Here is a 12975-nt window from a genome sequence, read left to right as displayed (position 1 = left end):
TCATATGCTCTTGGTCAAGTGATAGCTGGTAAATAAATTAAAAATTATGTATTGTCTTATGTAATACAGAGCTATTACAAAAAATGATTTCAAATTGTAAAAAAAAAAAGTCAGTGCATTCAATGAGAGGGAGGCTTTCAGTAAGTTGAAACATGCTTATCAAAATACCCCTCTAATCAGATAGGCTGGGTTAAAAAAATAGTGAATACAAACCTCCTTACTTTTAGAAGTGTGTTTTCCCCCAGGATCTGTGCATGTAAGTCCCATTAATGTTAATGAAGGCTGCCCACGCAGAGTACACAGTGGATTTTCTATAAGAATACATTGCTTCGTACATGCTGTAGAACACGGAAGGAAAACTGTGCTTTTGTGGATGTCTTACTTGCAGGATTTTATTTAAACAGAGTTTCCTTGATATAACAAGCTTTAATACATTTTTTTATATTGAGTTTGACTGATCCCATCTCTTGCTTTCTTTGCTGAGCAAGGAAATTATTTTCCTTGTGGAATTAATTTGTTAATTAAAAACACATACCAGCATAGGTGAAAACCTCTAAGCAAAGGGCAAAGACAATATACAGGTTCTGGCATATGAAATGACAAGGGAGAGCACACTGTCTTCCATTTGTAAGAGCAATTTCAAGTACAACTGTTAACATATGTGTATAAATGTCTAAAATATGTAATAAAAGATTATAATACCGTAATCATTGGTGAGACTGAAAAGATCACAGCAGATGTACTTGCAGATGTAAAACATTTAAATTCATATAAATAAGACTCACAAGTATAGAGACAAGGGTGGTAAACCTCTTGATAAAATGGATAAACAGGAATAGCAATTAAAAGTGTTAAAGCAGAGCAAACTGCTGAAAGTATAAAGGAAGCTTTAAATTTACCATCCCCCTCCAAAAACTGATTTCAGACAAATTCACAACCAATATAATACATTTAGCTTTTTCAAAGGATATTGTAAATCTGGCTTTTGTGTCCAGAAGGAAATGAGATAATAGCTTTCATAATTGATATGTCTGAAAATGATATTTTTTCAATAGTTAGGTGTGTAACCGTTTAAGAATATGTAGTAATATGACTTTGTAAATGTTAACGCTTTTCTTACTATGAATAAACATTTTTTAAATTATAATTTGAAATCTGAAATGCATTACTGTTTGGTATTGTGTCTAATATACTGTATAATAAATTAACTGGGATTTTAAGGAACTTTTTAAATCATTCACTTAAGCATTTAAATTATACTTACAGGCTAGATGACTTTCTATGCATGTGAACTCTATTATTTTGTCAGATTGACCAGTGGTCTTGACTGTTCAAAGGTCAGTGGTCACAGTTGTCCTGAATTACCAGTCCTTTTTTCATGTGGACCCTCTGCTGCGTTGCATGCTGTAATCTTCTTAATGGCTTCGTTCCAATATTCACACATAATATTTTAGATTTATTGACTGTTAGAAATACTACCATGCCAGTAGCAGTTCCGCTACTCCTAAGGTATTTAAAATTGGAAAAATAAATCAATGCAAGACTTTCAGGAATCCTTTGTTTTCCTTAAGGGGAGAGAATAAATCCTTCTTCCTCTCTTCTGACAAGAACACTTGTTTTTAGATTTTATCATTTCACTCTGGATTTGTCTAATATCTTTAAATAAAAAATAGGTAGCTACTTTAGTAGGAGTAAATTTCCTATAACAATAGTTCTTAGAACACACTTCTTCTCCTTGGAAGATTTCATGCAATGAAGTTTTTAGCATATGTTAATGTCTCAAAAATCATAGTAAACTCCAGAAAATGACAAACGTTGGGCCTGATTCTGCAGTAACTTATACATGTGCTTAACTCTGACCATGGGACTGCTCATGCTTAAAGTCAGGCACATTTATAATGATCTGCAGGATTTGAGGCCATTCTAGTTAGTACAAGGTACCATTCCATTGATGTCAGTGCTGAGCCTTTAGTCTGTATATCAGTGGTTTGAGAAATATGAGTTGTAGAAAATGAAATTCTGCAAAAAATGCTTCACTATTTTCTGTATTTTGTTAAATAATATTTCCAAGTATTTTTTAAAAACTTTTGCTGCAACTGAAAGAGTGATGATCTATGTAGCATCCAGACAATAGGAATGCCATATTGTAGCTATACATGGTCTTCTTACAAAGACTTCCATTTTAAATACAGAAGTAAACAGTTCAGTATCACAAATCAGACTTATTTGATAAGTGGGCTCTAATTTATTAAGAAAACTGAACATTTACTGTGATAGTTCAAGTGAGAAAAAGTTATTTCTCAAAGTACCGTACAACTATTAGTGTTCTTGTAAAATAACTTGTAAGTAATGATTAACTGTGCAACTGAAAGGTTTAATCATATGTTTAAAATATTTTATGATGTTTACCAATTAGGAAAAAATCCAATACACAACAGAAGAGAAATGATAAGAAATCCAGAATTGTCAGAAAAAAGATTATTTGAGAGCTGTTAATGTGCAGAAAATTTTTTTTTAGCCATTTTGCACTACAAAGAACATTTGGCATCATTTTAGAGCTTGAAATATAAAAGTACTGCATTCTTATGTTGAGCCCTTTTTGTTTTGTAGGGATCTACATTTACTTGGATATGTACCTAAAGTTTTAAAACAAATGCAAATTGTCTGTTAAATGCTGATGGGCATCTCAAAATTGAGGTGTCCATATTAGAAGCATGTTTAATCTCCAGTGCACTGAAAAACTCTCTTCATTGAATTAATGATTTACAGATTTTGAGGTTACATTTTTCTTTGTAAATTTCTCTTCTTTTTTTTTTATTCCTCTAAGTGGCCTCCATTTCCATACCTTAATCCATTTTTTTACTGCTTTAGACTTGACTTATTTGTACAGTGACCTGTTTCAATGGGAAGATTTTAAAAGCCTGGTTTAAAACGCATCAACACTGATCCTTTAAGAGTATCTGCAATATCTGTTTCTCTGAGACCTGATTTTTGCATGCTTTTGAACATGGTCAAATGTGTGATTTGTTTCCGGAAGTCTGATACAAACAATGGTTTGTTTTAAGTGCATATAACCAATCTAAAAAGGAATACTGGGCTTAATCTTGCCCACCATAAGATTTCAGTCTTACAAATATTTAGGCACATGTTTAAGTCCACTACACAGATACCTGAGAGTCTACAGGATTGAGAGCTTGAAGAGGAAGATGAGATTAGAGACACACTTTTCATGAATTTCAACTGCATGACTAGGTCCACTATCTAGTAAAAATAATTTGGTATTTTCTCGATCCACTATCTGGTAAAAAAAAAAAAAAAAAAATTGGTCTTTTCTTTTATTTGAGTTGCAATGAAAACTGAAACCATTTAATATTTTTTCAGCATTCATTCCATCAGCTGACCTGTATATTGGACGAGTTAATAGTACTAGGATGTTTTTAATGTCTTTGAACTAATACACTATTTAGAATGCTCTCAGTATTGCATTGGTGGGCTTGTTCTCTGTTTTCAGCTGCTTTTATTTATAACAAATATACACTACTAGAAGGAGAAGTTTCCCACTAGCACAGCCTATTAGCTTATTTGAAGCACACAGGACCTCTATTGTTTTGATTGCTTACCCCTAACTCCTTCTATGGATTTCTCTTGTGACTGAACGTACGAGCTGGCTCCTAATACCCCCTCTCCTATCTTTCTCTGTTCCACTTTTATTTTTTCTTGAGTAATCCTTTCCACCCTTACACCCCTTCTCTTTTCACAGTGTTCCTTACCCCACTAATTCCTTTTCTTTTTCCATGCTCACTATAACATTCTCTTAATTTCACCAAAAAAATGTATTGCCCACCACTCAGTCTCTTACTGCTCACTATACGTGTTCTGGTTTTGCTTATAAAAAACATCATTGAAAGTAAGAAATTAAGAAAAAAACATCATTGACCATTGATAAGGCACCCCACTCTCCGTGATGAAAAAAATAAAATAGGCTATCAAGATCCACATACAACAAGTCAAAACAACATAATCTTCTTCGTAATTCACATCCTTTCTTTTATGTTTCTGTAAGTAACAGTCCATTGGAAGATATTTTACAACAAAATTGAGGGCTGTGCTCTAGTTTTTAAAGGAAGAGCCCACATTGAGATAAAAGGAGTTGCATAGTGGCATTCCACGAGAAGATATGAAATTGCAAAAAGTAAAAAATACCGAACATAAAGTGTTTCCGTCCCAAAATGCATTTGAATGATATTATAAAACCTTTCACATTAATGAAGAAAAATATGTTGTGCATTTATTTTATATGTTTGTGCTCTAATTTACAATTTGTATGGATTTTTTAAAAATAAAAAGGCAGATTTTTCTTTTTTTAGGAAAAGCTGTATTTTATAAGAAAAATGGAAATCTGGTTTTTATTTTTGACTAACCAGAATTTTTTGTATCCACCTTCCTCTCTTATTTGTACATCAGTTATACAAAACTAAAATTGCTGACACATTTCTCTCTTGCAATGGACATGTGAATTTATTCCCCCTTAAATTAAATAAACTTCAATTTTTATAACTTTCAAAATAATTATAAACTGTAAGACAAAGGAAGTAAAATGACAAGCATTTATTTTTGCAACCTTGAACTATGTAACCATTTTTTGTACTCTGAATTTTACTTTTCTTTTTCTTTTGAGGTACAAGTAAAAAAAAAGCTTAAATGAGCATTGGTGTATGCTCTCCATGGGCTAAACGAATCAGGCTCTAAACTTTTATCTGGATCTATGGAGCTTGGATATAAATTGAAAAGATCACAGCTATGGGGAGAAGACCTATACTGTAAAGGCCTTTCTGCATAGATTATGAACATCATAACTCAATAATTTTTTTCAAAACTATAGTTATAATTGGACCCAATGGGGGTCTCCCTCTTTGATCAGATCACAGTAACTGTGACTTTACACTGGAAAATGTCACTACTGTGAAGGTTTATCACCTGTAGAGCTGGTCTTTTCTCTGATGCCATGTTCAGTTCTCATTAGCATTATTCAAAGTTTAGTTGTTAATTAGGTTGACACTTCAATTACAGTCATCATCTACAAGAACAGTCATGACTGCTTGCATAAAGAAACAAAAAGATATTCATTCTTGCATACATTTATAAAAGAATGAAGCCTGTTTTAGTGATTCCTTATGCTTTAAAGGGTAGCATAATATTTTGTTTAAAGAATACCTCCCAAAAAATTGCTTTGAATAGTATCTGATAACTTGAGTATTTTAGACATTTTGCAACAAAAAAATACAGATTTATCAATTGGTTCTTTAAAAAAATACTGGCCTTTTTAACATAATGTTACTTATGTGCTTCAGATATCTACAAACAGTGCTTGTTATTTACCATACAGATCAGGATGGCTTGACTTTAGAAAACTCAGATACTAAAAGGCTTCCACCCAGGTCCAGGTTTGGCATTGTGGGGACTGCCACTTGCAGTTTCCTTTGAGTTACAGCCAGGTAGGGGAGTGCCTGCAGGTTGAACAGTGCCTCTTGGCGGTCTTTCTCAGGGAATGGGCAGGAGAGGTACAGGAGGAGATGGCAAGGCTCCGGGACATCCTCCGCCATGAGGAGTTAGTTCATCAGTTTGATGCTGGAGGAGACCTCTGGGACTGTGGAGGAAGAACTGCCAGAGGCGGTGCTAGAGAAGGGAGAGGACTGGAACTTGGAAGCTGGAGGCTTGTGACCTCTGGCAGCAAGCAGAAATCTTCATCTCTACCTGCAGCAGTTCATCTGGAGAACAGTTATGGAGCCCTAGCAACGGGAAAGGGAAAGGACCCAAGCAGGAGCAGGTGCATCCTGCAGATCAACACCTAGCTCTGCAGGTGGTGTCATGATCAGAGCTTTGGCTTCTTGAACCATGGGATGGTGTCCCAAGAAGAAGGATTGCTGGGAAGAGATGGGATCAATCTGATGAAGAGTGGGAACAGCATCTTTACAGACAGGCTCGCTAAGGTAGTGTTCTAAACAAGGCTGTCTGGGGGATGGAGACCAAATCCCTGAGGTAAGTGGGAAGTCAGTGACTCACAGGTAGAGCAAGCAGGAGGGGGCCTCAGGGGAGGTGTTGTCATTCTTCCTTGAGAGGACGTCAAGAAATTAGGGCAATTCACTAGTTACCTCAGGTGCCTGTACACAAATGCATGAAGCCTGGGAAGCAAGCAGGAAGAACTGGAAGTCCTTGCACAGCCATAGAATTATGGCATGATTTCAGTAACAAAAATTTGGTGAGACAGCTGGAATGACTGGACCACTGTCATGGATGGGTAAAAACTGTTCCAGCAGGACAGGCAGGGGAGGAGAGGAGAAGGAGTTGCACTTTATGAGCCATGTGATTGCTTAGAGATCCAATATGAAACTGGAGGTAGTTTGAGTGGCTCTGGGTTAGGGTCAGAGGACAGAGCAGCAAGGGCGATGATATGGTGGATGTCTGCTATAGACCAACAGACCAGGAGGAAGGGGTGGATGAGTCTCTTCAAACAGCTGGTGGAAGTTTCCCAGTCACAGGCCCTGGTTCTTATGGGGGACTTCAGTTGCCCTGACATCTGCTGGGAGGACAATACAGCAGTGAGCAGGAAATCCAGGAGGTTTTGGAGAATGTTGGGGACAAGTTCCTCATGCAAGTGCTGGAGCAGCCAATTAGTGTTGTGCTCTTCTTGACCTGCAGCTCACGGATGAAAGAATGGTGGGGAATGTAGTAGTGGATGGCAACTGGGGCAGCAGTGACCACAAGATGATTAAGTTCAGGATCCTAAGGAATGGAAGGATGATGAACAGCAAATTAAGGACCCTAGACTTCAGAAAAGGAGACATTGACTCACCCAGGGAATTCATGGGCAGGATCCCGTTGGGAAGCCATTCTGTTGAAGAGAGGAGTCCAGGAGAGCTACCTGTACTTTAAAGAAGCCTTACAGAGAGATCAGGAACAAACCATCCTGATGTGCAAGAAGACTAGCAAGTATGGCCAAAGATCAGCGTGGCTTAGCAGGGAACTCTTCAGTAAACTAAATCACAAAAAGGAAGCTTATAAGAAGTGGAAACCTGGACAAACAACTAGGGAGGAGTATAAAAGTATTGCTCAGGACTGCAGGGATGATGTCGGGGAGGTCAAAGCACAATTAGAGTTGCAGCTAGCAAGGGATGTGAAGGGTAAGACGAAGGGTTTCTACAAGAATGTCAGTACGAAGAGGAAGATCAGGGAAAGTGCAGGCCCCTTACTGAATGGGAGAGGCAGCCTAGTGACAAAGGGTGCAGAAATGGCTGAAGTACTCAGTGCCTTTTTCACCTCAGTCTTCACAGACAAGGTCAGCTCCCAAACTACTGCACCTGGCTTCACAGTTTGGGAAGGAGGTGACCTGCCAACAGTGGTGAAAGAACAGGTTAGGGACTATTTAGATAAGCTGGGCATATGCAAATCCATGAGGCCAGCTGGGATACACTCTAGGGCTGCTTTCAGATGAGCGAGCACATGCTTGTTGCAGCATCTCAAAGCAATTTGAGAGTCCACAAGAGGCACAGTGGGAATGAAAAAAATGTTCCCTGTGCTGCATGTTTGCAACCCAGACTCTAATTTTGATACCAGGAAATCCTGGTATTAAAAAAAAAAAAAAATGCTGAAAAAAGTGGCACAGGGCAAGCTCCTGAAGCATGCCCTAAGGTAACCAGAAGCTAGGTCCTCCAGAGAGATCCTCTGGCATCCAGCCCAGAGCATTTCTATGCCTGCTGCCTTCCCTTGCTGCTTCAGCATGCTGGGGAAAATAGGAGCAGGGCAAGGCTGAAGCAGTGTCTCGGACCCAGGTTCTGTCCCTGGCAAGTGTGGACATTGGGGTGGGGGACACTGTATGTGTGGTGTGGTGGGACTGTGGGTGGAGGGAACTGCTCAGGAGGGTAGGTCTTCTGCCCATCCCCTGGCATGGTGCACAGCCCTCAGCCCCCCAGCGGAGGCAAGGGCTGTCAGGATGCCCAGGGTTCGCTACTGTCAGAGCCCCCCTGCACGACGCACAGGCCATCCACCCTCCCCGCCAGCCCCAGGGATGGGCTGGGACCTCCTGGCAGGAGCTGCAGTCCTGGTCCCAGAAACCACTTGGATGTGTGGTGTGGTAGGCTGGGGGGTGGTGTGGAGGTAACAGCAGGGGTGTGTGTGTGAGAGAGATCGCGTTTGGGGGTGGGGGAGTGCTCTGGGTAGGAGAGGCTGCTAGAACCAGGCTTAGAGCCCCCCCCCCCCCCGCCCTATAAAGCAGTTTGTGTAGGGGGAGACCAGCCTGGAAGGGACGGGGCTTGCCCAGCCCAGTCCTTGAGCCCTAGTCAAGCTCTACCTAGGAAATGCATGGGGATCGCTGGGACCTGGGCATAGGCACAGGGAGGAGAACAGCAAGGGCTGGCATTGCTCAGAGCCACAAAGCAGGTGGAACAGCTGCATCTGGGATGGAGGTCCTGCCAGGAGGGAGCAGGCAAGGGCTGTGGGTCAGGAGTGAGGAGCACTGGTGAGGTTGTGGGTTGAGAGTGAGGGTCAAGGGCAGGGGCAGGAAACTGGCATATCAGAGCTGCTCAGCGCCCCACATTCTGGTAAGCAAAGGAGGCAGGGACAGCTCTGATTTTTCTGTGATTAAAAAAAAACCCTAAAAGCAAATGTTGAAGTGTGTAGATATTTAGAATTCGGTTATTCTGATGATAGAGGTACTGACAGGCTTCCAAACTGCTTTAAAACTGTAAATATATCAATAAAACATTGTCCAACAGATCTCCCTATAGTGACATTTCACTTCTATTCACAGAAGAACATGGATTTGAGGTTTTTTAATGAGAGAATTTGGGGGGTTTAATCAGAACATTTGCACGTTTTAAACAGGGAACACCAGGATCTCTGCTATTGAGGCAAGTGACAAGACACAAGCAGAGGAGCCTGACCAGGGCCAGCACCAAGAACCCAGCTGGACGACAGATGAGGTGGCTGACCTGGCCATTTGGGGCCAAGAGGACATGTTTTGGCAGTTCAAAACAGGCCACTACAACAAGCAAATCTTCTGGGTGGTAGCTGCCCAGATGACAGAGCAGGGGCACCAGAAAATGTGACAGTAGTGCTGCACAAAGGTCAACTGTGCAGCCACGGCCCACTGGCAGCTGGCCCAGAGGTGCAGGCAGCTTTGCTGCACTGCTCATACCAGAGTCCAGGCAGCTGTGCCGTTCCCATCTCAATCTGGCAGCCATGCAACTATAAGGACGCAAGTCCAAGAGGGCGTATGCTGTCACAGGTGGCAGCAGATCACTGCCAGACTGCTGCAGTGGGAAGAGGATACAGGGGCCACTCTAGGTTAGGGCTGCTTCAGCAGTCCAGCTGGCACAAGGGGCCGGATACCAACTGACTGGGCCTCAGAAGCTCCTGAGCGTAAGTAGCCCTGAGCTGCTCTCCAGTGCAGCTTTTTATACTGCAGTCTCTAGCTCCCCCTGGCTGAAAATCCAGGAGGAGCTGGGCAGGGTCAGTTTGCCCCAAGTGGCACAAATTGCCCCAAACCAAAGTGCATGTTCAGGCACGTGTGCTGAGGTGCAAATCTCTGGCACAAATTTGTGCTTCTCCTATTTGAGCTACTGCAAGCACACGTGCCTGCATGTGTGGATGCACCTTAGAGTGCTGAGGGAGTTGAATGATGTGATTGTAGAGCTTCTGGCCATCATCTTTGAAAACTCATGGTGATAGGGAGAAGTCCTGGATGATTGGAAAAGGGCAAATATAGTGCCCATCTTTAAGAAAGGGAAAAAGGAGGATCCAGGAAACTACAAACTGGTCAGCCTCTCCTCAGTCCCTGGAAAAGTCATGGAGCAGATCCTCAAGGAATCCATTTCTTGGAGGACAAGATAATTAGGAACAGTGAGCATGGATTTACCAAGGGCAAGTCATGCCTGACCAACTGGATTGTCTTCTATGATGGGATGAGTGGCTCTGTGGATGTGAGAAGACCAGTAGATGTGGTGTACCTTGATTTTAGCAAGGCTTTTGATACGGTCTCCCACAACATCGTCACAGGCAACCTAAGGATGTACAGACTGGATGAATGGTCTGTAAGGTGGATGGAAAACTGGCGCGAGTATTGGGCTCGGAGAATTAATCAGTGGCTCAATGTCTAGTTGGCAGCTGGTATCAAGTGGAATGCCCCAGGGGTCAGTCCTGGGGCTGGTTTTGTTTAATATCTAGATCAATGACCTGGGAGATGGCATAGAATAGACCCTGAGCAAGTTTACAGATGACACCAAGCTGGGGGTGGGGGAGTAGTAGATACGCTGGAGGATAGGGCTAGGATTTCGAGTGACCAAGACATGGAGTTTTCAACCATTTTTAATAACTCTACCCCTGGTGGATGGATGCGGAGGGCTAGGGGGCAAGCGGCAGCAGTATGGGGTGGTAGGTGGCAGCGGCAGCTGCTGTGTGCAAGCTTCCTCCCCCGCATCCAACCGTCCCCCACAGCCCTGCACCTGGGAGGTGGTGGCAAGATTGAGCCAAAAGATATCTCATGCTGTTCTACAAAGGCAAGTGCAAAGTTTTGCATTTAGGATGGAACAGTCCCAAGCATCGGTACAGACTGGGGGCTGACTGGCTGGGCAGCAGCTCTGTAGCAAAGGACCTGGGGGTTACAGTGGACAATAAGCAGAATGAACCAACAGTGTGCCCTTGTTGCCAAAAAGGCTAATGGCATACTGGGCTGCATTTGTAGGATTGTTGCTGACAGGTCAAGGGAAATGATTCTTCCCCTCTATTCAGCACTGGTGAGGCCACATGTGGAGTACTGTGTTCAGTTTTGGGCCCCCCAGTACAGAAAGGATGCAAACAACTTAGAGAGAGTCCAGTGGAAGGCAGTGACAATGGTGAGGGGGCTGAGGTACATGACTTAGGAGGACAGTCTGAGGGGACTGGGCTTATTTAGTTTATAGAAGAAAAGAATGAGAAAGGATTTAATAAAGGCCTTCACCTACCTGAAGAGGGGCTCAAAGGAGGATATAGCTAAACTGTTCTCAGTGGAGCAACCGTCTCAAGTTGCAGCAAGGGAAGTTTAGGTTAAATATAAGGAAAAACTTTCCCACTAGGAGGGTAGTAAAACACTGAAAGAGGTTACGCAGAGAAGTTATGAACTTTCCATCCTTTAAGGTTTTTCAAAGCCTTGTCTGGGATGTTCCAGTTGGGGCTGGTCCTGCTTTGAGAAGGATTGGACTAGGTCCCTTCCAACCCTAATTTTTTACGATTCTATGATGCTAAAATAAAGATGGTGTCTTTCTTACTGTAGGTGCCTCATTCTTTCATATAAGCGTGGGTTTTTCTATTCATATGTTTTATTGCTTGGGACAATTCTGAAGATTGTGTTAATATAGAATTTACACAGGCCTTCTTCAGCTGGTAAACAGTGGTGGCAACTGCTCACAGGATGTATAAAAATGATGTACACTAATAACCTGACATAAAAAACCCCTTCAAAATGAGTGGTAAGTGAGCATTAAATGCCCTTAAAAATAACCCTTCACAGTATAAATGAAAAATGCCTAACTGGCTGCATCATAGACGAGTAGACACGTTAGCATCACAAAAATGTGCAGAAAAGTTGCTCACAAGCAGTTTACTGTAAAATAATTAAAGCTTATTTATGTCAAGAGGCCTTGGGAAAAAAGAGAGCATAAACCAATTTGCATTAGCACTTTACCATCATCCCCTGCTTTCATTTCAATTAACAGACCAGCAGGTGCTTTTTGCAGTTAGAAAGATAAGCTATCAAGGAAGAGGATGAATTTTTGGCTGACCTGTAGACACTGTGGTTTGCCTGCTGATTGGGTTCATGCCTCGCTGTACCAATTTCTAAGGTGTTAATTTAACTGTTCCTTTCTGTCATGCAGGTCTCGGCCTTGAAAAATAAACTGAAGAAGCAGTCTACAGCAACGGGTGATGGAGTAGCTAGGGCCTTTCTTAGGGCACAGGCAGTGCTGTTTGGATCCTACAGAGATGCACTAAGATACAAACCTGTAAGCTTCTTATTTTATCTTTTTTCTTTGATTCATCACAGCAAAAACTTACAGTCTCTACAAATAAGCTTAAATGTGTAGTCTTAAGGGTTTCAAAAAACCCCACAAACTTTATAAAATGGGTATATAGGTGCCTTTGCCTTTCATATCTTGAAGGCTTGAATAATCTCTTTTATGTAACCACAGGTATTTGTTCATGGGCAAACTGCTTTTGTATTTGTCACAGGCCAGTTGGGCACTGTGAGTATATCAATTTAGTTGCAGACTGACTGAGCACCGCAACTTTATTAGCCACTGGGCTTTTTGGTTCGGGATTGAGAAGGTGATGTTGGAAGGGAAAGAAATGACACGTTTCAGTTATAAAAAGGAATGAATTTTACTTATGACAACAAAAGATATAGTTTGCATATATAATAGTTAATAAAAAGGTTAAGCTAATAAGCAGACAACATAACAATACAGATTAAAATTGACAGTGATTATAAAACAGATAAAGAAATTAACCAAGAGTTCCCACTTGGTTAGTAACTTATCGATAGTCCCTCGGTTAGAAGATGCATGTCAAGTTGAATCAGCGAAGTCAGACGTCTCTGAACTGGGCTGCTCGAAAGATACTGGTGGAAGCCCCTCAGTCAGGATCTGGTCCTCACTCTCACAGGGAGTAAGAGAGATCCGTGGCGTATGGGACAGCAGTGACCCTTGTGTTCCGTCCTTCCCGAGGGTTACTCTGACGTGTGTGTTCTTTTATATTCTAATTACGCTAATATTTAGTTATATAGCCATTCATAATATTGCTTTATAGCTGTTATCCTATGGGGTTAAAAGGTGTTAGAAATTATTATAGTAAGTTACTGCCCAAGCTTGGGTTTATCCAATAAGCAAATTGCAACACAACATCTTCAGGTTTAAAATTAACATTACCCCACCTAAATCCAGCCCCTTC

The 12975-nt window shown here is 41.5% G+C and overlaps 1 protein-coding gene across 1 annotated transcript in view; it reads left to right on the top strand.

Moving 5' to 3' along the window:
- Window positions 1-12975, top strand: part of DENND1B (DENN domain containing 1B) — a 277634-nt gene that overhangs the window by 198994 nt on the left and 65665 nt on the right. The window contains exon 13 of the mRNA XM_090048607.1: window positions 11907-12032. Within this exon, the coding sequence (XP_089904733.1) occupies window positions 11907-12032 (126 nt within the window). The remainder of the gene's footprint in view (window positions 1-11906; window positions 12033-12975) is intronic.

Source organism: Crocodylus siamensis, chromosome 5, assembly GCF_052110815.1.
Source record: "Crocodylus siamensis isolate JL-2025a chromosome 5, ASM5211081v1, whole genome shotgun sequence".
NCBI lineage: Eukaryota > Metazoa > Chordata > Crocodylia > Crocodylidae > Crocodylus > Crocodylus siamensis.
The sequence above is the reverse complement of the archived record's forward strand: the minus strand, read 5'-3'. Positions and strand labels throughout refer to the sequence as shown.